Consider the following 26192-nt stretch of genomic DNA (forward strand, 5'->3'; position numbering starts at 1 on the left):
TAGGCTACATCAATGTGAATTTGAAAAAATATAGTGTTTTATATAATTGTGTGCAAATCAATGCCCATAAAAAAATATAAAGTACACTGTTATTCCTGTAATCGTGCTTGTATGAGTTTAGAGTGAAAATGCCCAAGGCATTTCCGTACAAAAGCAAAACAATAAAGACAAGAAGCGTTTGTGTTTTTATAAAAATGAAATCTTTTTTATTGGTGTCTTTGACGATCCATTTTTGAAATGATGAGAAATAAGACCAAGAGAAAATGAACTGGATGTGATGGGTAACTGCTCCCAGGATTCAAGCGCTCTCTTTCTTCAGGGCTCAGGGATATGCTATAGTGCTGCTTACACTTTTAAAACACACACACACACACACACACGGTTCATATGACTATTTTTAAAGCACAGAAATTCTCCGCTCTGATTGGCTGGCTGGACATCATTGCTATAGACAGAAAAATACTCGGCCACCGAGCTAGTCAAGACGAGCTTGAGTGAGTTTTGCAGTTAGACAATCACACAGGGGATTTCTATTAGGAACATTTTCCAATTATTTCAGGCTGACAGAAACGACAGCATCACATTTTGAGATATCAATAAAGGGCTGATCATTCATGAATTTTAAGGAACGTTCATTATAAGACATTTGTTTCTGTTTAACAAAACAATACTCTAGGCTTGGTTAAATATGCAGTAAGTGAAGAGTAGTCTGTTTTATGGTTACTGAGAAATGAATTTCCATCGCAGAGCATTAAGTAGAAGCAAAGCCGTTCCTCAGAACCTTTTAAGTCAGTTGAACAGTAGGGAACATTTCCAGTAGGCTAATTCTTCCTGATACCTTATTCACATATTGTTTATTCTGGTGCTTAGCTGTAATTTAAGGAACAGTTCACACAAAAATATTTTTTGTTCTCTGTGTTTTTACTCAAGCTTGGTTTGTTCCAAACCCATTTGACTTTCTATTAAAAAAAACTACAGAGGACATTAGAATTTTTATGTTTATTTTACATACATTGAAAGTGCATGGGGCTATGGAGGACTAAACCTGCAAAAATTATAAATAAATAAATGTATAAATAAATAAATATATAAACGAACAAATGTAATAAATAAAGGAATGAATGGTTTGATAAAAGAAAATAATTCGTTTTAGCTATTATTGATCTTAGCTTTAACTTTTTTTTCATTTTTTAAATTGATTTATTATTTTTTGTGTCCATTTTTTTAATTATTTGTTATTTTTATTTTTTTTTATTTATCATTTCCTTTTATTTTTACATTTATTTATTTATACGTTTATTTATTTTTATATTTATTTATTATCGCATGTATTTATTTCCACTATTATTTATTTATTCTTGAATTTATTCTTACTTTTCTGTGTCTTGTATGATAATTAGATGGGTTGGTCTTGCCTACTATTGGTTCAGCGTAGATTGAAGCGTTTGATCGATTACTCTTGTCTTGTTTTGGACTAACGTCACGTCACTCACTGATCGTTTGCTTCGTGTATAACGTTAAGTAACTATGGCGGGCGCACAATTAGCTAGAGAGTTACGGCATTTAGCCAATGAAGTCGATAACCATGCATCAAATGACTATGTGCAATTTAGATTAGATGCGCTTATTGATGTTTTATTACAGATTGACGGCGAGATAAATGAAAAAGTTCTTCGAAATCTGTGCTGGTCAGAGGGTGCTAAGGTGGTGACCAAGTTCCGGTTACAGGTCCTCTGCCAAAGAGGTGCATGAACGACCTCAGCAGATTCGTCGATTCTGAAAGCACAAGACGACTGAATATTAAGATGTCTAATAAACACAGACTTTCTTGTTACATGATTTTGACATTCTTGTTAAGATTGCAAATGATTGGTATGATCGCCCGTAACGGCTGAAGCGAGGTGTAAAAATTAATAAAGCGAATTGACACGGGATTTGAACCCATGCAATAAAGCGAGGCAGCGTGTTACTACGGTAACAATCACACTAACCTATTTCGCAACGATAGTTGCTGCGGATCTTTGCAATAATATCAAGATGTCACAACAATATGCAGCTGGATGAATCTAGGGAATATGCCTGTGTTAACTTGTGACCTCTGTGTTATTTATCTCTTATGAAATGTAGTAAAGTTTACGAGTACAGTTTAGTAACCACGTCTTTTTAGAAGGAATGGTTTCCATTTGATGGCCCTGTAGTGAAAGAACGATGCTCATTACTACCGTGTTAACTTGTGACTTAAGTTCACTATGTCTCAATTCATTGTAATGTTACATAAAATTTTTAAGCTTTTTCTAACCGAAAGGCTGCTTATAACTGTCACGTTGACAACGAGTTAGCTTGCGACTTCGGTTCACAAGCTCATCTGTGTAGTTAAACCTAATTACATTTTGTGCTTTATGATTTTCACCAGTTGAACCGTAACACCACCATAGCACCCTCTGACTAGCACAGATTTTGAAGAACTTTTTCATTTATCTCGCCGTCAATCTGTAATAAAACATCAATAAGCGCATCTAATCTAAATGGCACATAGTCATTTGATGCATGGTTATCGACTTCATTGGCTAAATGCTGTAACTCTCTAACTCATTGTGCGCCCGCCATAGTGACTTAACGTTATACACGAAGCAAACGATCAGTGAGTGACGTGACGTAAGTCCAAAACAAGTCAAGAGTAATCGATCAAACGCTTCAATCTACGCTGAACCAATAGTAGGCAAGACCAACCTATCTAATTATCATACAAGACACAGAAAAGTAAGAATAAATTCAAGAATAAATAAATAAAAGTGGAAATAAATACATGCGATAATAAATAATATGTATAAATACGTATAAAAATACGTATAAATAAATAAATGTAAAAATAAAAGGAAATGATAAATAAAATAATCTAAAAATTAAAAATTAAAATAATAAAAAAGAAATAAAAAATGGACACAAAAATAATAAATCAATTGAAAAAATGAAAAAAAAAGAGTTAAAACTAAGATCAATAATAGCTCAAACGAATTATTTTATTTTATTAAACCATTCATTCCTTTATTTATTTTCATATTTTTACATTTATTAGTTTATATATTTATACATTTATTTATTTATAATTTTTGCAGGTTTAGTCCTCCATATTGGGCGGGCAGCTGAGGTCCAAAACTGACAAAAAAATGACCAATAAAGAGATTCTTCAGGACTTGGAACTTTACCTTATGGTGCTTTTGGTCATTTTTGGAACATAACAGCTCCAGTCCCCATTCACTTACACTGTATAGACCGAAATGGTGAGAACTATTCCTTTAACAACAGACAACTCTGAGTTAGCAAAGACTTGCATAAGGGGAATTATGTGACATCATTCTAGTCCCCTTACTAACAATAGCTTCAGTCCCTGAGGACCATGGCAAGAGATTGTGGAACAAACGCGTGCGCACACGCACACGCACGCACGCACGCACGCACACACACACACACACACACACACACACCCACGCACACACACACACACACACACACACACATTCATAGGGCTTCAAAATCTGATAATACACTTGCATACTAAGAACGTCCAGTCTTAAAGAACGTTTAAACACTCGAAGTATATACACATACGAACATTCTTCATCCATACGCATACAAAACATTGAGTAGTCCCTGGGAATTGGGAATGATGGTGACATTTATAAAGGCTGCGTCTGCTGCTTCTTCCTTCGGCTCTTGGCTTTCGTGAGCTCTTTCTCTCCCTCTCACTCTCCCGCACACAACTCTACAACGCTCCTGTTATTGACTGACACACAGGCGTCATTACAGAGTCAACCTTATTATTTCATCTCCATATAGCGCACAATTCTCCCCGCTCAGAAACACAGCACATCCCTCCCACTAAGTGTAAAATAAGACACTATTACCTCTTTGGGTCTCCATCAGCTTCCATTTTAAGCATAATAGCCACAGCTCAGCTACTAAGACACAGCCTGGATTGGATGCCTAGGCTCGATGCCACGACAACCAAGATTTTGTCTCGGCCAATAGCATCAGGCATCGGTAAGATTATATTAGTACACTTAGCTCACCGGTTTCTCATACAGTATGCTGAAAGCTTAAAAATGGCTATGGTCCAAGCGCTGTCTGTCTGTGCATCGAAATAAAAAATGAACACCAGAACAGACTTTTTCAAGTCATCACTGATTATGAAAAGCTAATAAATTGCATCCAATAAGAGTTAGGCAGCTCTGTTGGTCTCAGTGCTGTGAGAGTATATCTCTTTTTTAAGTGACAATAAAACCCCTTTAAAAAAAAGAACAAAAAGAAATAAAAATCATAATAAACTAAAAACAAAAATAGAGACTGTTATCGTCACAAATTCATGGCTGAAAGCCGTGAGCAGACATTTAAGCAAACACCTCTATACAATTCCATTCCGTTCATTCTTTAAAATCTGCAGTGAATATAATTCCCATAATCTATTTTTGTTTTTTTCTTCAGTCCACAGAAGTCTTTAAATGTCTGAAAATCTGTAAATGTCTGAAAATCTGTAAATGTCTGAAAATCTGTAAATGTCTAAATCCAGGTTCAGTGCTTTCAGTTAGTCAGTCACGTTTCTGACATCAGGCACGTGATCGGTCTTAAAGACAGATTCAGCGCCAATGCTTCCTGCATTTGTAGTCCTCAGAAGGACAACAGTAGGGGGGAGGGCCGTGTACGACTTGTCAAAGGACAACATGGTGGCGCTAAAGATCTGTCTCCTTCTCTACAGTTATCTCCCTCATGACCTGACCTGGGAATCGCTGCCTCTTCCTCATGGATTTCCCATCATCCCCCTCCCCCCGGCACTGCTACCAACGGTTGAGGATGTGATTCATATAGTCCTCCGTGGGCAAGCGCAACGCTTCATACTCAGGCATGTCGTCCCTGGAATTAGGGTCGGCGATGGCCATCCGGCGAAACGGAAAGAGCGGCTGGTTTTTGAGACGCTGCTCTCGTCGTTCGATTTGTCGCTTGTACATGTAGCGTTGCTGAAAAAGATCCCTGGCGTAGTCGTACAACTGCATGTCCAAGTCGTTCAGCTCCTCGATGCGCTGGATCGTGTCGTTGTCCAGGTCTACGCCTGCAGCCCGCGTGCTGTTGTACTGCATAAAGGGCCGGATGAACTTGAGGCGGAAGGTCCGTTCGAACAAGTACTGAGTTTTTCGTTGGAATTCGGTGAGACCGAAGAAGGCCATATCTCGAAGATTCTTCTTGGCCGACTCTAGCAATACTTGGGCACGCTTTTTCTCCGGAAAGAAGGACATGTTATAGCAGCCCACCAGGCTGAGGTCGGCCAGCATGCGCACTTGACGATTGTTCGCCAGGTTGTACGGACAGTCCATGAATTGCTGTAACGTGCAGCCCGACCAATCGGTGCCGTCGTAGCAGGATGGCAGCTCGTCGGGCGTGGGCGTTCGCCCGTCGCACATGTGCAGGGAGGTTTTCCACGTGGCTCCGCGCTGGACGTGCCTCCACTCGCTCAGGTAGCGAGACACGGGGTCTCGTAGCAGCGTGATGTAGTAGAACTTCCTGTAAAACAGAAACACACAAATATTTAGCACATAAGGAAATAAGGATGGATCAGGGTTGTAAAAATAGTCATCCAACAACTACAACAATTTTGTTTTTTCCTTACAGTATATAAGTGTGTATTCTTGTCTGGTGTCTTGAATACTGTAGTCATCATTTATTCACCCTTATGTCGCCTAAACCTGCATAAGATTTTTCTTCTGTGGAAAAACTCAAGAAAATATTTTGAGAAATGTCTCAGTGGTTTTGTGTCCATACAATGGAAGTAAATGGGGCCATTGTTGTTTGGTTACCAACGTTTTTCAAAATATCTTCTTTTGTGTTCTGCTAAAGAAAGAAAGTCATAGATTTGGAATGACATGAGGGTGAGTATATTTTTGAACTATCCCTTTAAGACTGACTAGTCGACAAATCATTCAAAGAACATGCTGACTAACAAAATCTGTTCGCTATCGATACTTCACATACCGAAGGTGCTCTCTACCCCATTCTGGGCACAGGTAGTGACACTTTCTGTGCTCCCCTCCTCCGAGCAGGACCCGGAGCTAAACCTGCTCTGCCCCGTCAGAGCACTGAAGGTTTACATCGAGCGTTCTGCCCCCTTCAGGCGCTCGGAACAGCTCTTTGTTTGCTTCGGTGACCGCACCAAAGGGTCTCCGGTCACGAAGCAGAGACTTTCAAAATTGATAGTTGAGGCCATCACGCTAGCATATTCTTCCTTAGGCCTTCAAAGCCCCACGGGAGTTAGAGCCCACTCTACTAGAGGTGTCGCCTCTTCTTGGGCTTGGTCTAGCGGTGTGTCTATAGCGGAGATTTGTGCGGCGGCCTGCTGGGCTTCGCCGTCCACATTTACCAGATTCTATAGTCTGGATGTCCGGACCTTACAGGCTCGGGTCCTCTCTGCTTAAGGGACTTACACTAGGTCGCCGGACTACGGTTGCTCCCAACCGCTCCGGCACTAGGCACAGTATCATGGGACGATTACCGGACTGGGTCACCTTTTAGCTTGGCCCGATCCACTCGGCATGGTTCCCCTGCTCCATACTTGGCCCCCGAGCCTAGCTCCGGGGTAGTCTATCATTATCATTCCTCTTGTAGCACGGCGGGATTGTATTGGTTCCCCATAGCGTCCTGCTACACAGTACGAGTGAAGTATCGATAGGAAATGTACTCGGTTACTTACGTAACCTCGGTTCCCTGAGATACGGGAACGAGTACTGCGTTCCTGGCCGTGCTTACAAGCTGCATGGTCGTCGCTTCAGTCGAAGTAACCTGAGGACACTGCGGCGATGTGTCTGCTTATATAGCATAAGCCCCGCCTACATTGGCGGGCTCCATTGCCATAGGTCCGTGTAGCTTCGCTGCCATTGGTTTAAAGTTTTACTTTTCACAAACCAATGGCCGTGCAGTATTCACTGCGTTATTGGAAAAAGCTTCAGTCATCGAAGAAAAGGAGTTTTCCCCATAGCATCCTGCTACGCAGTACTCGTTCCCGTATCTCAGGGAACCAAGGTTACGTAAGTAACAGAGTACGTTTTTTTTCCCGACAGAGAGGAATATCACTGACAAGATTATGTCATTAATATTTTCCACACATGAATTTTTTTACGACTTTTATTGACTCGTTAAAAAGCAAGCTGAGTGTAATTTTTTTCTTTCTCATAAACTTGAACTCCAGCGCCATTATTCAGCTCATAAATGGCCGAATTGCAGTAAAGGACCAACAGTAGGACTGCTGAGCAAGAATTATAATTCCTCTTGCCTCCAGCAGAGAGATAATTTTGGTGCTTGTGCACACAACAAATGGTAAAGGGGAAGTGAACTGTAAGCTCTTGATTGTGATATGCTTCAGTGAGATTTCATAAAGAGCGCAATATGTCCCACAACACCAATCTTTCATTTTGAACCCGCACTTCAAAACCAAATTAAGGAATTCTTGGAAGTGTCCCTCTTGTGCTTTTAAGAAGGTAGAGCAGAATAGATCTGACGTTAGTGTACCGAATGACTGGGGCTTATTTATTCTATTATATTTGTTCTGCCGGAGATGCATGCATTTATTCATTTGTGATAGACAGGACTGAAGACAACAACAAGTCAACCATAAGCTCACACGTCGAGTAAAGCAGTGACCCTGAAGGTAAATGTGAATAAAATGCTCTCTCTCACACACACTGTTACAGCACACTGAAAAAATCCTATTCCTAATCACTGATGTTTCAGTTAAAATATGAAAACATCTTTAAAACACGACATATGCACCTCAAAAACAATTATAATGAGATAATAAAATGAATTTTCTTAGGTTAAATACAGTACAGGCTAAGCTCCCTCAACACCATCTGTGGTGCTGTCAATCACAGCACTCAGGTATCTATTTTAAGTAAATATTGGTAATGTAGTCAACACATTTTGTCAGAACACATGGCTATTTTTAAATGCCTGAGAATGGAAAATGATGCTTTTTCCGCTTTATCGGTTCCCAGCTAACTGACCAATGGACGTTTTTAACAAGACTGTGATGATGCGTTCAACGGTCATCAGCATCGTAATTCCTCGTAATTAAAGTTTTTTATATTTTCCACACTATATTTTGTATGATATTACCTTTGCATCAAATCCCCCCCAAAAAGTTAATGCTAATGCAAGGGTTCCTCTTATACAGCGTTTTTGGAAGTCATTTGACATCATTCTCTCTTTTGCTGCCGTTATCAGACTCTCTCTATTTTTTTCATTTTGTTGAAAGTAGTGAACCTAGGGCTGTCACGATTATTATATAATAATTGTCTCATCGCGATTGTTTGACCTCATCGCGATGGTTTCAGATCATCGCAATTATTGCACATCTCTATAGAAGACACTAGGGGGAGCTGTAGTGCATCTGCATATTTTATTGTATATATTGTAACTAAAACATGGCAATACTTGTCAAATGTACCACCACAACATAATCACTTTAAAAATATATACCATATGTGACCCTGGACAACAAAACCAGTCTTATGGGTCAATTTTTCGAAATTGAGATTTTAACACAATCTGAAAGCTGAATAAATAAACTTTCTATAGATATATGAGTTGTTAAAATAGGACAATATCTGGCTAAGATACAGCCGTTTAAAACTCAGGAATCTGAGAGCGCAAAAAAATCCAAATATTGAGAAAATTGCCTTTGAAGTTGTTAATCAGGGGCACTGTGGCAGACCATCCACTCACAAAAATAATGTTTTTATATATTTACGGTAGGAAATTTACAAAATATCTTCATGGAACATGATCTTCACTTAATATCCTAATGATTTTTGGTATAAAAGAAAAATCGATAATTTTGACCCACACAATGTATTTTTGTCTTTTACTAAAAATGTTCCCATGCTACTTAAGACTGGTTTTGTGATCCAGGGTCACATATACCATAAAAATAACCTGCAGCACAACTTAATATTATTTCAGTGTGAAAACCAGTCTACCAAAATCTCATTAACATAGAAGTAAACTTTTATTGTAGTCTTGCAAGTGAGAAAAAAAACAGACTAGAAGCTTTTCTATGACTGATAGCATTTTAATGGTGGCTTCAATTCACTCCTGATCAATTTACTTCATTTACAAGTATTTGGTGGTTGTATTATTGACAGGTAAAAGCCTAAACCTTAAGTATGATGACCCAATTTTTTCCTATGTATTTCCAAGAAAAAGAACATAGTCTTTATATTCAGAACAAAATGTATTAGAATTAAACGTCAAAGCTCTAAAACCGTCAATTTATCATCATAATCGCAATGATTTATTAGACAATTAATCGTCAGCCAAATTTCATAATCGTGACAGCCCTAGTGAATACGTTCACTTTTTGCTATTTGAGCAAATAAGGAAGAAAAAAATATATCTGTGGTAGTCTCCCATTCACCGCTATAGAAGTTTACCCAATGAGGACTTCCGCTGCTGAGAAACCCGTAAACATGAAACAGGTCCATACTAACCAGTCTGCACTGGCAAACTCTAAGCTAAACCTCACTAAACACATCGTTTTTTCACATTTGGCAACCGTTTTTCACTGCCTTCTAGCACTTAATCACACATCTCCTTTGTGAATATCGCTCTGTATCTTCTGGTATTTTGCTGTCACCTTTATTATTTTATATTTAGCTTTGATACCTTATTTCTCCAAGTATGTCATGTAATTTCACGTTTCGCATCTGAGATTTTAAAGCAGGCAAATAGTAGGCCTACTGTTGATTCATTATATTGTTACTGACCATACACATAAACATAATCAGTCCATATGAATATACCAAAATATCAATTGTATAATGCAAAATGTAATAAAGATCGAAAAGATTGAAAATTGAAAGCACCACGTTACTCTAGTCGCAATCTTATAAAAACGCCAACAGACATGTTTTCGCCACAGTTACCAAAACAGGAACAGAACAGGCTTTAAACATCTCTGGCTGATGGATCTTGTCAAATCAAATAAGCCGAGCTATTCTGATATACAGCAGCGTTCAGCATAATTCAACCAGAGGGAGGGAGAGAGAGCGAGAGAGCGAGAGAGAGAGAGAGAGAGAGAGAGAGAGAGAGAGAGAGAGAGAGAGAGAGAGTCTGCAATATACATACTGTTCTGCAATTACAACAAAACTCTCCTTCTGTCTTGCATTGTCTCCCTCACACCTTTCCTCTTTGTTCTTTGTAATGTATTCACTCCTCCTGGTTTACACGCTCAGCACCACCCTATCCGATGACCTTTTCCCTCTGTTTTCAATCATCATGCATCTAAAGCTCCGCTCCTCTGGGGCACTGCTGGGTCGTGAGCAGATTACTAACATGCAGTTCATGCAGCGAGCACTTGGTGGCGATATACACACAGGATTGCCAGAGATCTCTTCGGAACAAAAACGAGCTCTCGCAAGGTGCATTAGAGCTTCGGTATCAAAGTCACATTTAAGTACATGTTACCAGAGCAGCATTTCTTGGAGAAGTATATGCAACGGTGGATGAGATAATGCGTGAGAATGAGAGGCTAAAGAGGGAGGGTGGAGAGAGAATGGAAGGTGGGGAAAGGGTCACACGGAGAGGGTGGCAGAGAGTCAATTCCATTGCCGTAGTGCAACAGGAAAAACAAGAGAGAATTGCTTGCACAAGCATAACATCATACACACCATCCTGTATAACCATGAACAAACTGCAAAACCAGAGTACAAAGTCACGGTCACACTGCCCTCTTCTCACACCATACACACATTACACTACCCTTCAAAAATGTTCAACACTTAATCACTCTTTATCTTTTCTACATTTTACAATAAACGCAAACTCATCAAAACTATGTACCTATATGAATGAAATGCAGCCAAATAAATAAATAGCCAAAAACTGGGTACCCTTTGCCTAATTTGTAAAATCGTACTCTTGTAATTATAAAATTATTTTAATATATTATAAAATTGTTGGTTTGTAATGAATAGAATTACTATATTGGCACAATTTTATTTTGTCTACAAATGTAATTTCAAACATTTGCACATATACATTCAGAATTAAAAAAATAACATCGTTAGAAACAATTCAGTCAAGTATTTCAAAACATTTGAACAGTAGTGTATACAGAGATGCAGTAACAGAGATGAAGGACCATAGCCATGACCTTGGAAGAACATTTAGATCATATTTAAAAGTCCAGATGTCAAGCAGAGATGTACATTTTTACCGTAAAAAACGCAAAACACTACAAATCTATATCAACCATCATATCAGTTATTGACCGTACCATAAACGTTACATTTGTGGCCAAAACTGTACATATCCAAGCATGCAGGAAGTTTCATCATTAAAATTCATGGGGTCCACCTCTCCCCTGAGCTCAGTGACTTATAGAGACCCTCATCCCCTGAGAGGAGGGCTAGTCCAGAGAGTCCGGTTTAATTAAAGAGAGCTCCACAAGCCAATAAAGACATACTGTAATTGCTTGACTGCCCACCCCCGAAGCTACAGTCTCCGATATTAATAAGTTCTTGTGTCCAGTCTAATTAATTTAATAAGAAAGAAGCAGAGAAACCCACACATGCTAAGCAACATGATGTCCTTATAATAGTGGTCTGTTGTTAATGTGCAGAATTTTTCCAGAAGCTTTTATATCTAAAAGCCCCTTCCAGACCCACAGTACAATCACTCATCGTCTACACTGGAAAGTGCTTCTTGAATTTTGTAAGGTTCACTCTAATTGGCCGACTGTAACTGGTCACTTGACCTGATAAGATGTAGTATGTAAGACTCAGGCCGTTTCTCAATATGCGTTCTTCAGCGGTCTTGTGTCCTCGTGTTCTCGCTCTACTACATCATCAATAACCGTCAAAGTCCGGTTCCAATACTCAAGAACACAAGAACAGAAAACGCATGAAAGTACCCGGATGTGTTCTCGATATCAAGGATGCATTGTATGCAGCCTTGCGTGCCTACGGAATCCGCTTGAAGTCCCAAAAGTCGCTGCGGCGCGTCCATCCAAGTGCCTCGCAAGACCGGTCTCCACAAGAACACAAGTCCGTTCTTTGCGTTCTTGGAATTGAGAAACGGCCTCGTGCTATTAGAAAAGAATGGTTAGGGAATGTCTACAAATTACACAATCATCCATGTCAACAAAATGGAGTGGCGCATCTTATTTGGAGACGTATGAAATAGACTTTTACAGGATGACTTAAATGGGACAGAAATAATGCAGCTATGATCTGTTCAGCAATAAGAACACAGCACTGCAATATTATCCCTCAAACAATTGGATTCTATTATATGCGAGTCTCTACAGACTGCACGTGTGTGTATTTTTTGTGTGCAAGGAGGTGGTGGCAAGCACCATCCATGAATATCAACCTCGGGCCTTTGTTGTACCGTAAATCTGACTGCGAGGGAATCTGGGGAAATCTGTGTCTCTCTGCAAAGCGTCATTTGAAATTTATGAGCAATTTCCTCAGTCACAAAAAACACAAACACCTGGAGGAAAGCAGTGCTGCCGGGTCACAACTCTGAAAAATCCCTTACTCCATGTGACTCAAACTCATATTTCCTCACTTCTTTATCAGTTTGTGCACTTATAAAATTAACAACTTGTGTCAGAAAGCAGCAGTGTTTTATGCATCAATCATGTCTATTATGCAAACAAGTTACTCTCTCAATTCTTAGTGTTAATGTTTTTCCCAAATCCCTAACCGTAAATCAGTGGTACAGTGGTACATCAGGAAGATCTCCTCAGAAGAGCACTTTAAACAAGTTGGTATGATTTATTAGGGTCTTCATGAAATGTCTGGAACACATTTTGCTTAAAAACACTCAATGGCTGAAAACAAAACCCTTCTTGCCTCGTCAAAAACAGCTATGCTCAGAGCAACCCGTTTTGGTGCATGTCTCTAACTGATAATGAGTTACAGCGAACCCCACCCCCCTTCTGTCCGGCGTGTCAACACAACACACATGTAGTGGCAATGGTTTAGCTAAATGATATTTCCTGAATTCCTCTGCGGTTAGTTTCGTCTTACACGTCTCAAATCATTCGTCCAGAGACAAAAAAAAATCAGTCACAGCAAACAGCGCCTAATCCTAATGCGTTTACGTTGTGCGTGTATGCTTACCTAAAATCCACGGAATCCACTGCAGATCTCAGCGGAATTACATGGATTTTAGCGCTTGTCACTGACAAGTTATAATCTTACACACACAACGTGAGAGATAGTTTGCTGTAACGGATTTTTCAGCCTAAGCACGAATGATTTGAGACGTTTAAAACAAAACTAACCGCAGTGTTCGCCCCTGTTCATTAGCAAAACAAACAGCTTGCCGCAGCTGAACATATTAACGCACATAATGTATTAACATACATACAGCTAAACTCCAAGTGCCCAGTAAGTACAGTAAGTTTAACACTGGCTTTGAATATTCTATTTAGGCTGTGACTGACTTGGCTCCCTTTGCTATCATATGCTAACGTTATCCTCCTATATATACGGCTACATGTACGTCAATTCAGACTGTTGATAAATATTACTTACATCGGCAGTTTTGTCTCGTTCAGTCGGTCTCGATCCCTCTTGAGGAACAACTTTGAAGCTAATCCTGCTTGTACCGTCTCAGGTTGAAAAAGCACTCCGGTTTGAAGTGATTCGTGCAAACAAGCAGGTTTTTACTTATGGTTTCTGGGGGATTTCCACTAAAAATAAAATAAATCCACTCCTGTCTCTTCTGAGGTTTGCACTCTGTGCAGCGACTACATTGCATGTTGTCCACGAACTTTAGCCATGGCGTCACGTACACGTTGTTGAAAACAACAATGGCGGAGCGCGGTGGGTGGAACTGTGTAGATTAAGGGGCGGTAACATTATAATAAAATCCGCTTTGGTCACAATCGGAGCGAAATCTGAACGGCTCCATTTCTCACATGCTTGCAGGGAAAGGCACACCAAAACAAACTTACTGGGATCTTATTTTTCACGTTTTCGGGGTTGCTAGATGCACCGGGGACCCGATTATAACACTTAAACACAGAAAAAGTGGGGTTTTCATCTGATGTCTCCTTTAAAACAAGCATCAGTAATACATACCCCTGTTGAAAAAAACAGCATATGCTGGGTTAGGTACCAGCTAAGGACCAGCACATGACCATCTTAAACCAGCACATGACCAGTTAAACCAGCACAAACAAGCAAACCAGCATCAAAACATACCAAACCAGCATATGCTGGTTTTTTCAACAAGGACTGCACTCACCTTCAGTGTCTTGCCTTCGGCAACAAACTATATTTGTGCACATTTGCATTTGCAATATGTATTAGTGCACTAACAACATGATTTAGAAATCCAACGTGTCGAGGTTCTTATTTCAGCTTAACATGCTCTGTGTATTCTCTACTACCTGTTGTAGTAACCTCTATTAACATAATTTATGCACATTACTTTAATTCCCGATGGTTAGCAACCTGCTAACACAAATGCAAATGTAAATCGATCTTCATTCAGCTTGTGCACTCAAACGTCAATCCTTGGACACGGAAAAAGGGAAAATTGCATCTTCAGCCGTACAAACCCCAAGGAGATGTGTCCTTCAATGTACATAGTGTCACTGCCTTGAATTCACAATAGGAAAATAATGAAACACTGCATCTGCAAGATTCATTGCTGTGGATTACAAAGCCATGTCTGTGAGACGTACTGTGATTCGATTATGAGGAGGCTGTTTAATGATGTGTATAGTCAAGACTGTCAGTTTGTTTGGAAATAACTAAGAGCACCAGACAGTCCTTCAATGCGACATGCTCAAGCTAATGGTCAGTTAGTCAAATTAGAAAAAGAAACATTAGCTAGTGAACTGGATGTCTTTCTCTCTGGCGTTTCTCAGCATAACCCAAGCAAACACAAACACGCACAACAAAATGAGACGCACACATTGGACATTGGACCTCCACGCATCCTTTCCAGGACAGGAGCCCTAAAGGGGGGCAGATTAAGGGATTCTGGGAATGTTATTAAAACATGAGAACAATCATCCACATAGCTTTTCTTGTTTGTAATTCTGACTTGTTTTCTCTCTGTAGGTTTAACAAAGTCACTAACCTCAGGCTTGTCTAGATATGCAATAACAGCATGTCTGAAATTGTTTCTGTATAGCAGGGCAGAAATCTCTCTCTCTCACTTTTGCTTTATTTCTGGCAGTCCCAGCTCAAGCCCTGAGCTAATTAGGATGTGCTGATTGATTAGACTGCAGTAATTAGCTTTTGTGATGTAAATGAAGCCCCCATTGGTCTGAAATTGATTAGCCACTGTCTGTCTCCGGGGACCGGGCGACGGAGCGTTCCGGAATTGAGAGCCACCGCTGGCGCACCCTCCCTCCCCGCAACTGACTCTCAGTGTTTGTAATCAAATACTATAATAGACTTTAGTGAAGTGCTGTGAAAAGAAAACTATCGATGTCTAAACAAGTTGAAGTTTTTATCCACACTGAAATGATGTGCTAGTACAGCATGAGAGGTTCTTTGGAAAAAAGTTTGTCCCAAACGATCGTCTTTGGGGCTGTCATTTCATTGTAAAAGCATCTCATTATTATTCATTATCCTGCAACTCAAAGTGTCTGATAATAGAGCGGTTACTGAAATCGAGTGAGTAATATGTTCAGGTGATCTTGCCCCACCTTATATAAAAAAGCATCTTCTGAAACCTTGTATCTCCATATTTGCCACATGCCACAAGTTATTATTAATCACCCTTTATGTTTTTTTCCTGAAAAACAGCAAATTTGGACTCCCAAAGTTTCAACAGCGATACTATTTTTGGGTTGTAAAGGCCTGTTCACAGCAAGGATGATAACTACAAAGATAACTTCATTAGCATCCACACCAATGGACTATAAAGTTATGTTCATTCTAGCTCTTGCTCTGCAGTTCCACATGTACATTGAACCTTTAAATTAAATTGGACTTTGATTGGCAGTCAATGTTTTATTGTTCATCAGCTAAAACAACGCTCTACAATAACTCCATTGTTATAGTTGTGGGATGGATGCTGCTATTAAATCAAGTTAAAGTGATAGTTGACCCAAAAATGAAAATTCTGTCATCATTTACTCACCCTCGTGTAATTTCAAACCTGTGTGACTTTCTTTCTTCCGCAGAACACAAAAGAAGATATTTTAATTTAAAGGATGTTGTTAACTGGCACCCATTCACTTGCATTGGTTTTGGGTGCATACAATACAAGTGAATGGGTGCCAGTGCTGTTCGGTTACCTTCTTTCTTCAAAATATCTTCTTTTGTGTTCTGTGGATGAAAGAAAGTCATACAGGTTTAAAATTACATGAGGGTGAGTAAATGATGAATTTTCATTTTTGGGTGAACTATCACTTTAAGATTGATTTTTAACTTTATCTTTATAGTTATCATTATCGTCCTCTGAAGAAATCTTACAATTCAATGTGTAGAAACCGCACATTACAACACACATATAAAAAAATGTGAGATTTAATAAAAGTGATAATTTGCTTTTATAAAAAAAAACTAGAAAAATGCTGGTGGAAGGAGTTTAAATAAAGTATACAGGAAAGTATAAACTGCAGGACACTTTTGTGTTATGTCATGCCACCTGCCTGTAAGTACAAGTTTGTCATAAGAAACTGAGTTACCGCAGAGATACTGCAACCTTTTTCTTATTCTGTCTGGAGATAAAAGCTATTTCGAGTCTCCTGAGGAAGGAACCGCCACCGCTTCCAATCTGACCCCAAACCTGAATCTGATGAGTCTTGTATGTTTGTGTGAGAGAGGGGAGGTTTATCTTCCCGTCTCTCTGAGTGAAAACACACTTAATATAACCACCCAGATAAAGTCAGAATTCCCTGTATTGATTGTCCAATCAAGAGATGAGGACAGTAGCGATATGTTTCAAGCCCAGTGAGCTGTCCACTTACTGAAGAAGCATTTTAAAGCATGATAGCTGTGCTTGTAATGTAAAGACTGTAAAAAACATTAGGCAGCATGCCACACTGATGCTCCATTTCAAGACATTTTGTATTGGCCAGCATCCCAGTGCATCATCCAAGACAGAAGAAATGACTATATTCTCATTTTTTCAAGAATCACCTTAATTTTGATCTCTGCTTTGAGTTGTTTTTAACTCCAATCCTAACAGAAAACTATTCTGGCCCAGAAGGCAGGCAAACCTCACCTCAAGGGAAAACATAACTATTGTACGACCATAAAGGTCAAAACCTAAACAAAACCATCACTTGGGCAAAAGCAGGTTATACAAATGGACAAATAAGGTCGCACAAATTAATTTGAATTAGCCACCAGTTTGCCAAAACCTACAAGAGTTCATAAGTATTGAGGTAGGTCATTACATTTTGGCACTAAGCCCCACACAGGACCTCACATCACATCTCCCAGGTCTGTTTTCTGAGCAGCTGGACTTAGTAAGTGTTTTTGAGCATGGTTGGCTGGTGGAAGTGTTGTCAGCTCTGCGATTTGTTTTAACAGGTTAGGTGTATTAATCTATCTAGCCCAGTGACGGATGATGCAGGTGCTCTACTGGCCCAATACAACCAAGTCAATCAAACTCACAGCTGTGCCGCAAGACTCGCCGTCCTCTGGCTCAGAGGAATGACATCAGCGAGTGACATGTCAGGACAAATTAACTGTAGGATACACACACATACATGCACATACACACAAATCCACCCCAATGCACACAAACGCAATTCTGGAAAAATTCAATCTTACATCATGTTAGTGGAATGTCTTGGGTGGCGAAAACGTGTAAACGCCATGCTGACTGCCAAATACGTTATTAAGAACCCTTTTCTCAAGCGCTGTTGCCACGGGAATCATGTTTCGCGAACTTCAAACAAATGCGAGTTTGATAGCATCACAAAACTTTTGAGGAGAGTAAAGTGAGGCTCACACGTGCTTCACATGGCAGGATCCTCATTACGGTTTGAAAACCTGTCGACATAACTTCGCCCGTCCTGCAGGTTTAAAGCACACGGCTAACAGTCCAAACTTCGGTCCGAGTCCAGATGCGGGGTGCTCATTAGAGATGTCTGTGCATCCAGCAAACAGCTTCATTACGCTAGGCACTGAGGTGATGAAGAACTTTAATTATGTAGGTGCATTAATACAGAGAGCTGGCCGACAGGTGTGTGCGCGTGTGAAACGGAGGCTGTTGTTTTGTGGCCGGCGAGGCTCAGCGGTCTATCCCCTGCTGAGCGAGGGTACATGAGATTCAGCCGCTTCATGCTGGTATGAACTGCAGGTACTCCTGATAATTGGTGAAGCCGGTTAAGGACGCGGCACATTTTTATCCGTCATGGTAAAAGTACAATTTAACTCTGCGAGAGGACAGCAATCATGCCATTGTATGGCAGAGAGGGGCATAATAAGACAAAATAATGAACTTAGATGTCATGTCTTATATAACACACATTTTGGCCACAAATTATGCGTAAACACATGCATAAGCTTCAAACCCCAGTGGGCTGTCAATCTATATGGCATTTTCAGATATAATTGGCACGCTCCTGGCATGCTCTGAACGGCAGAAAGCAAAACTATGTTGCCTTATAAGACACCTTGTTTTAAAATTGAAGACAGCATAGCATGTATGCTTTTCTTCCCACAATGCATTGCAAAGAGCTCCATGTATTTTATTTATGCCAACAATGCATGTAGATCTAGACGTAGTTTATCAGAAATATTTTAATCAATCTTTTAACTTTAAAGTTCTTTCTGAGCTTTAGATGTTGAAAAACATTTAAAGGTTACATTTTGTTTATGGTGCCTTAGTAGGTATCTATGTAGACAGTGAGGCAGTTCACTAGGTGCTGGAATCGAGTAATACCCCATGTCTCATGGTGGTAAAACTTACGAATATGCATATTGCATGCTGTACTGACATTACTTAGAACAAACCCGCACGCACACACATACCCTATAGCCTCATGGGAATTTCACCGACAGATAACAGGTCTCCACAAAAGGGTTTCCAACCCCACCACAGCGTCTGAGGAGTGAGGGACGATCGATGCACGTCCGCTCATTTCTGAGGAACCACACGCCTGCCATTAAAACCTGACACATGTCCTTCTCCTAAAACTCTCCTCTACCTCCTCACATTCATCTCAATCAGACAACTGCTCGTCCTCCATGATTCACAAACACTTGTTTACTCCTCTCTTTAACTAGACTACAGTGCTACAGTAGAGACTTAGCTGTGTTATGTACCCCCACAGTGCTAGAAACAATCCTACATGGAGACCAAATCAGAAATATGCTTCTATCATTCATATTCAAATATTTTGCATTATTATTACTAGCTAAAATTACAATTATTTACTTTTATACTAAACATAGTACTGTTCGTGCAAAACTCATCAAACAATTCCTAAAATACAGATGCCGTTACTTAATAGACGGTTTCATCAGATACTTCCGGTATGTGTTTGGTTATAATATGACAATTAAGATTATATTTAATTTATATTAATTTTTTTGTATATTCATTGTATTGAATTAAATTAAAACTATTCAACAGTTATTGTTTCTTTGCGGAGGTCTACCAAAAGTTAAGTTTGGGACACATAATGTTTGTTTATGATGTTGCCACTGAAACCGTATATATCTGGAATTACTTTAATAGTGGTTTGACTGGCTGAGGCATTTTATGCGATATAAATAGAAAAAAAGTAAAACTTTCCCCTTGGTTTGGACAGTCAAGTCACACTTTAAAATGTAGAACTTGCATTGAATTAAATTATTGGGTAAAACTATACATTAAGTTGACTTCTGCAAGCAAGATGCCAAAGCTATTTACATGTTACAACAAATATATCACTTCACTATTTTTGCAATGACTTCTAGTAAAATTTGGTTTGATATTATGTTATAATCATGCAAAAACTTTTTGAAATGTTAAAATATAACATTTCGGCTACTAAATTTATTATTAGTTCCTCACTGTAACATGCTTTAAAAGATGTATAATGTTGTTCTCTTTCAATATAAAGTAACTGAATTATTTTTGCTCTTAACTACAAAAAGTGTGGACCCCTGGTTGGAAAAAAACATACATCCTGCCAAGCCTATGGCCGCTTCCCACTTTCCAGTCATACAGCTGAACTCCTCTTCCTCTGTTTACACACTTTAAACACTCCTCTCAACTCCACACAGAGCCTATTGACTCCTCCATAAGGAGTGTGCATTCAATGACACTGAAAAGAGTAGATTGACTTACTTCTGGAAATCTGTCTGTTTTCACACTGAACCTCAGCTCAGCCAAGTTTGGCCACAAAAGGCCCCAATTTGGAAGGAACTTGAAGCCAACGGGGCTTGAGAGTTTTCACTCGGACTCTGTACTTGGCACCCGGTCTGGTCTGAGAGCGTGAATGAAGGCTGACACTCTATGTGAGAGCGCTATACATGACTGCAGGCCGAGCCACGAGACCTACGGCGGTGCATTTGATTGACAGCTCTCTTTTCACCAATCACTCTCTATTGAGACTTGAACACAGGGAGCGGGGGCGTCTCATTGTAACAATGACCACTGATGAGGTTCCCACAAGTCTACAGACACACACACACACACACAGTAAAGAAAATCAACACTGCTCTATATACAAAGGCCACAAAGACACAAGATTTTGGGTTTAGTCTCCACAAATACATTTTACCTTTGGGGCGAGGCTGCGTTTCTTATTCAGATGATTCTTCTCTCACCTGCACCTCCTCTGAGCTGAGAGTGAGTCACGAGGCCACTCTATCTCACAACGTACATTCATTCTCTGGCGCAGCGAGAGCGCTTAGAGCTCTCATGATGTACTGATGTAAGATAAACCTCCACAGAACGTGCACGCTACTCGCGCACCCGCAGCTGTTCTTTGCCTCATGGGGCGTGCTATCCACAGGCAGTCAGTGTTCGGCTGTGAATTAGTCCTGTCACTAAAAAGCTCGGCTGTCATTTATAATGCACTCAGACGTCCTCCACTCACATCTATGAAACCGGTGTGCTATACCTCGTGCAAATAGACAGATGAGGAAAAAACTGGATGCCGAAAAGTGCTGACTGAAATTTCATCATTGATTCAGAAAGAAGACGAAGAACAGATGTTCAGTAAGACTAAAGGTCTTTGCACATACAGTCCGAAATTTTCGTATGCGTTTTTTTGTATTTGGCTCTCGTTTGTACGGTGTCTCTGAATTGTTAAAAAAGGCCACTCAAAATGCTTGATGACGGATGCGAAAAACGCAGAAAATCGAACCCGGTCCGAATTTTTTTATGACGGACGAAAATATCGGAGGCAGTGTGTAAATGTGATTGACACAACGTGAGGTCGTATTTATTTTTTAATGTGCGGAAATTTCGGACGCAAATTTCGGACTCAATGTGCTTTACACATTCATCACCAAAAAGGGGTGAAATTCATAAATTTAATACAAACTAATTTTTGGTTGATGTTAATATGGCAGCTGGCTCTGTGTTATTGTGTAACCCTCACATCTCTTGATACTATCGATTTCCAGTAGGACAAATTCAGTTCAATTCTGCACCTTTTCATTTTTAAAGGCCTTTCCCCTAAATACTGATATGCAACCTGAAAAAAGAAAAACTTGTAAATATCGGTATTTGACTAAATTTAAAGACGAAAAAATAACTATGAAGATAAATCTCTTATGCTATTTTATATTATAAATATAAACAATGTAAAATAATATATTATTAACCGTTTGTTTCCTAAATTTTTAGAAAAATTATAGGACACATGTACAGTATATTTGTCAACTACCCATATACATTTATTCATTTAACAGACGCTTTTATTCAAAGCAACTTACGAACGAGAGAGCTGTATTTAACATTTTGTCAAAAAAAATATTTTATGTATTTACTGTATTAAATATATTGTCATCCTGTTTATCATGTATAAAATACATTATCATAATACACAATGCAAAAATTGTATGGTCAAAAAAAAAGACTGCACGTGCACGTGACAAACACACTCTCTAAAAACAAACTCACATCCTCACATTTCAAAAAATGTTGTCTATATTTTTTCAGTTTTTGTATATAGTGCATTATTGTTTTTATTTAATTTCTCATTTTTTCTTAATGTATATTTGCACTACGTTTGCACCATGTGTACACTTTCTTCTGCACTAAGCTCCTGTCGCTAAGTCAAATTCCTTGTGTGTGTACTTGGCAATAAAGCTCCTTCTGATTCTGAATGAATTAAATATGACACCACAAATATGACCTTCTAATGAAAAAGCTATAATTAGAGGAACACACATTTGCACTTTCCAGTAGTAGCAAATAACGCAAAAGTGTAAGATCAGAAGTCTTTGAAGTGTCAACTTAAGTATGGAACAGAGCACAACAAAAAAAGACCAAATCAAGTGTCAACGTGAGAGAGAAAGAGGGAGAATTTCAATTACTACTGCTTTTCTACTACCAACAGTGGGGCTGAGCTGGCAGCCGGGATGATTTATCAAAGTTATTGCTTCTCTTAATGAGAAAGCATGTCACATGGCTGGCTTTATAGAATGACAAGCTAAAACTAAACCGGGAGAAAAAAGGCTTTGTTTCTTGGAGGGTAAAGGAAAACAACCGGAGGCAGGCGCAACGTTGACATAATAACAAAACTGCTTCTCTCAAATATCAGGCGTGTGCTCTTAATAATACCAAATCCATTATTAGAATATTAATTCAGGTTTACGTCGCCATCTCTGTGTATCTTACTTCTAATAAACTGCCGATTGTGAAGGAGATTTCTGTCCCTGTATAACCCGTCTGAGTCTGTTACTGCTGTGTGGGAGGTTTTTGTGGCTGGCAGGAACACAAAGCTGTGATATAACCGAGACAAAGCACAGTGTAGTACTACAGTGGCACTTTTTACACTTACACAGTCACATAACCACAACGTGAATCCGAGTCTTTCTTTTCTATGAAAGAGTAATGTAGTTCCCCTTCAATCGGTCTCTCGACGTTGGGTTGAGAGACAGACTGGGGTTTGATCTTGAGAACCTATCATCTCTGAGAGGAATTTAAAACGCCAATGGGCTTTGGCGAATGGCACACGCACGCCAGTCCCCGCCCCGTGCATACGGGTATAAAAGGGAGGTGGGGTCGGCCATTCACTCATCCTTTGTTCTTCGGAACCTGCATGATGGTACATATCAAGCGGTTCTTTTCTCTGAGAATTCTCCTTCCAGACTGCTGGATTTACGACGCGAAGCAGCGGATTTCTCCCTCTCGGTAACGGACTTCCCCTGGGCATCTCGGCAGCAAGCCGCAGATATTTCTAAAAGAGCAAATTTCCTCTCACAGTCTGCGCTGTCTTCGGGCATGTCTCGCAGTTGTGCTCTTGGGTATGACAGACTCATCCCCGAGTCCGACAGGCATGACACCTGTATTGCATGTGGGGGTCCAGCATGCAGTGGCAAGGCTCATCGATTAAGGTGTGGTCATGGTCGGCTACGTTCTCAGGAATGTAGCCGCAACCCCGTCTGCTTCCAGAGCGACTTCGACTGCCGCTTCGGCGAGGTCGACCACTTTGGCGAGAGGCGGGTGTGTTTGGGGATTCCCATGGATGTCACTCCACCAGTTTGGGCTGGTCAGTTCAGTTTTTTGGGTTAAACTGCCTCCGCCCTCCACGCTATGGCGGTCCATCAGGTTCATAATGCTATGGCGACCCATTGGGTCTTAAGTTAAAGCGTTAAAATCTGGTTGATAGGAAGACCGGGTCGGCTGTGCACCACCACTGGCCTCGCGCGACAAAGGTCATGACGGGTACTCTGGGTCGGATGACGTCCACGATAGTGGTCCAAGGGGGACATCTGTGGCTCAACCTTGCGTAGTGACGCTCAGAAGGCTCGCCTTCTAGATGCGCCCATCTCACAAGCAGGGCCGTGTGGTGACATCATGGAGGTTCTCCGTAGTGAACAAGCAGACTGCTCCGCCGTGACCCGGCCACCTATCGGTCGTCGAAGGTCCTGAACGCAGCCTGACCCCCAGCAGCCCCGCCCCCCCCGTGGTGGCCCCTCTGGTACTGGGGCCCTCCAAGTGACGGCCTGCCAGAGATGCAGAACCCCATGGGAGAGGGCTTCTACCCCTTTGGGAACCCGCCTAGGAGACAGAGCGGCCCTGACGGGATGAACCAGGGGGATTGAGAGTAACAACGGGCCCGACACCCCTGGCCAGGTCAGGGCGCCCACTCTCTCTCAAAAGAGCTTCTCTCTCTCCGGGCTTCCCCACAGCACTCTCGATACGACGGTGCGGCGGGCGACACAACTTCTCGCTGCCTTCCGTAATGTCCACTTGATGTTGCCTTGGCCGGCGTTAACACCACGCAGGTAAGTCAGCAGAGCCGTTAATCTCCCCGGGGTTCCACCCTGTATGAGGTGACCGCTCTGTCAGCCACCGAACCAGCCTCCCACGGCACGGTGAAACAGATTGTCCCTCTGGGTCCACTGTCACGGTTCTTGGGCAGTTGGCACGAGTGCAACAGCCCGCCACGCTGGCTAGAGAGGATGATCTGTCTCGGTTATGTTATTCAGTTTGCCAGGCGCCCGCCCAGGTTTCGGGGCATCTCCACACCTTGGTTCGAGGGGAGAATGCTCCCGTGCTTCGAGCCGAGGTTGCCGTCCTTCTGGCGAAAGGTGCCATTCGAACCCGTCCCTCTAACCGAGATGTCTTCTGGGTTTAACAGCCCGTACTTCATAGTGCCCAAAAAAGGTGGGGGGCTGCGCCCCATGCTGGATCTGCGCCTCCTGAACAAGCACCTACACAAGCTGCTGTTCAGGATGCTGACGCAGAAGCACATCTTGGGCTCAGTTCATCACCAAGATTGGTTCGTGGCAATCGACCTGAGGGACGTGTACTTTCACGTCTCCATCCTCCCTTGACTCCGGCCGTTCCTGCGGTTCGAGTTGTGTTCTGGCTTCAGAGTCGTGTTCCTTTGAGGGCGTGGCACACCGGCACCAGGCGCATTACGGTGACGCCTCAGTGCCTTCGCACCCTCACCACTTGGTCAGACTTGACGGCAGGGTTCGAGGCGCGTCGTGGTTATGACAGACGCCTCCCTACAGGGGTGGGGTTCCGTGTGCAACAGGCACACAGTATCAGGGCAGTGGACGGGTCCCTGGCTGGGGTGACACATCAACTGCCTAGAGTTGTTGGCTGTCCTCTTGGCACTGAGGAGGTTCCAACCCCTTGTGCAGGACAAACACGTGCTGGTTCGGTCGGACAGCATGACTGCCGTGGCGTTCATCAATCATAAGGCGGCATACGCTCACGACAGATGTCACGACTTGCCCGACACCTCCTCCTCTGGAGTCAGCAGGTGATCAAGTCCCTGCGAGCCACCTTTATCCCAGGCGACCTGAACCAGACAGCCGATGAACTCTCTCGTCAGGGGACGCCCCGCGGAGAATTGCAACTCCATCCCTTTGCAGCCAGCTCATATGGGAGCGGTTCGGCCAGGGGCAGGTGGACCTGTTTGCCTCCCTGGACTCCACCCATTGCCCGCTTTGGAACTCCCTGACCGAGGGGTTCCTTGGCATGGATGCCTTAGCACACAGCTGGCCGCAGGACAAGTGGAAGTATGCCTTTCACCCAGTCAGCCTACTTGCACAGGTCCTGTGCAAGGTCAGGGAAGAGGGACACAAAGTACTGTTAGTTGTGCCTTACTGGCCCAACCAGACTTGGTTCTCAGACCTGGTGGCTTTGAAGAAAGTTCCCCATAGCAGATTCCCCTGACGAAGGACTTTCTGTCGCAGGGGAAGGGCACGGTGTGGCACCCCAAGCCAGGCCTCTGGAATCTCCACGTCTGGCCCCTGGACGGGATGAGGAGACCTTGAGTGGCTTGCCGCCGGCGGTCAGGGAAACTGTCCTGCAGGCTAGAGCTCCTGCCACTAGGCGTTTATACGCTTATAAGTGGCGTCTCTTCTCGTCCTGGTGTTCTTCCCGAGGGGAGAACCCACGGAGTTACCCGATCGGGTCAGCGTTGGCCTTCCTTCAGGAGAGACTCGAGAGCAACCTCTCCCCGTCCACGCCATGGCGTAATTTGCGGGTGGATGGGTGGGACATGTCCCCACCACTTTTTGCCAAAGTCAATTTTG

General features: G+C 41.6%; 1 protein-coding gene across 1 annotated transcript in view; it reads right to left on the reverse strand.

Moving 5' to 3' along the window:
- Positions 1–1358: 1358 nt before the first annotated feature.
- The window catches only part of hs6st1a (heparan sulfate 6-O-sulfotransferase 1a), a 134533-nt gene continuing 109699 nt past the window's right edge, over positions 1359–26192 (reverse strand). Inside the window, exon 2 of the mRNA XM_057334268.1 lies at positions 1359–5553. Coding sequence (XP_057190251.1) covers positions 4833–5553 — 721 coding nt within the window. The 3' untranslated portion in view covers positions 1359–4832. The remainder of the gene's footprint in view (positions 5554–26192) is intronic.

Source organism: Triplophysa rosa, linkage group LG5 (assembly GCF_024868665.1).
Source record: "Triplophysa rosa linkage group LG5, Trosa_1v2, whole genome shotgun sequence".
Taxonomy (NCBI): Eukaryota; Metazoa; Chordata; class Actinopteri; order Cypriniformes; family Nemacheilidae; genus Triplophysa; species Triplophysa rosa.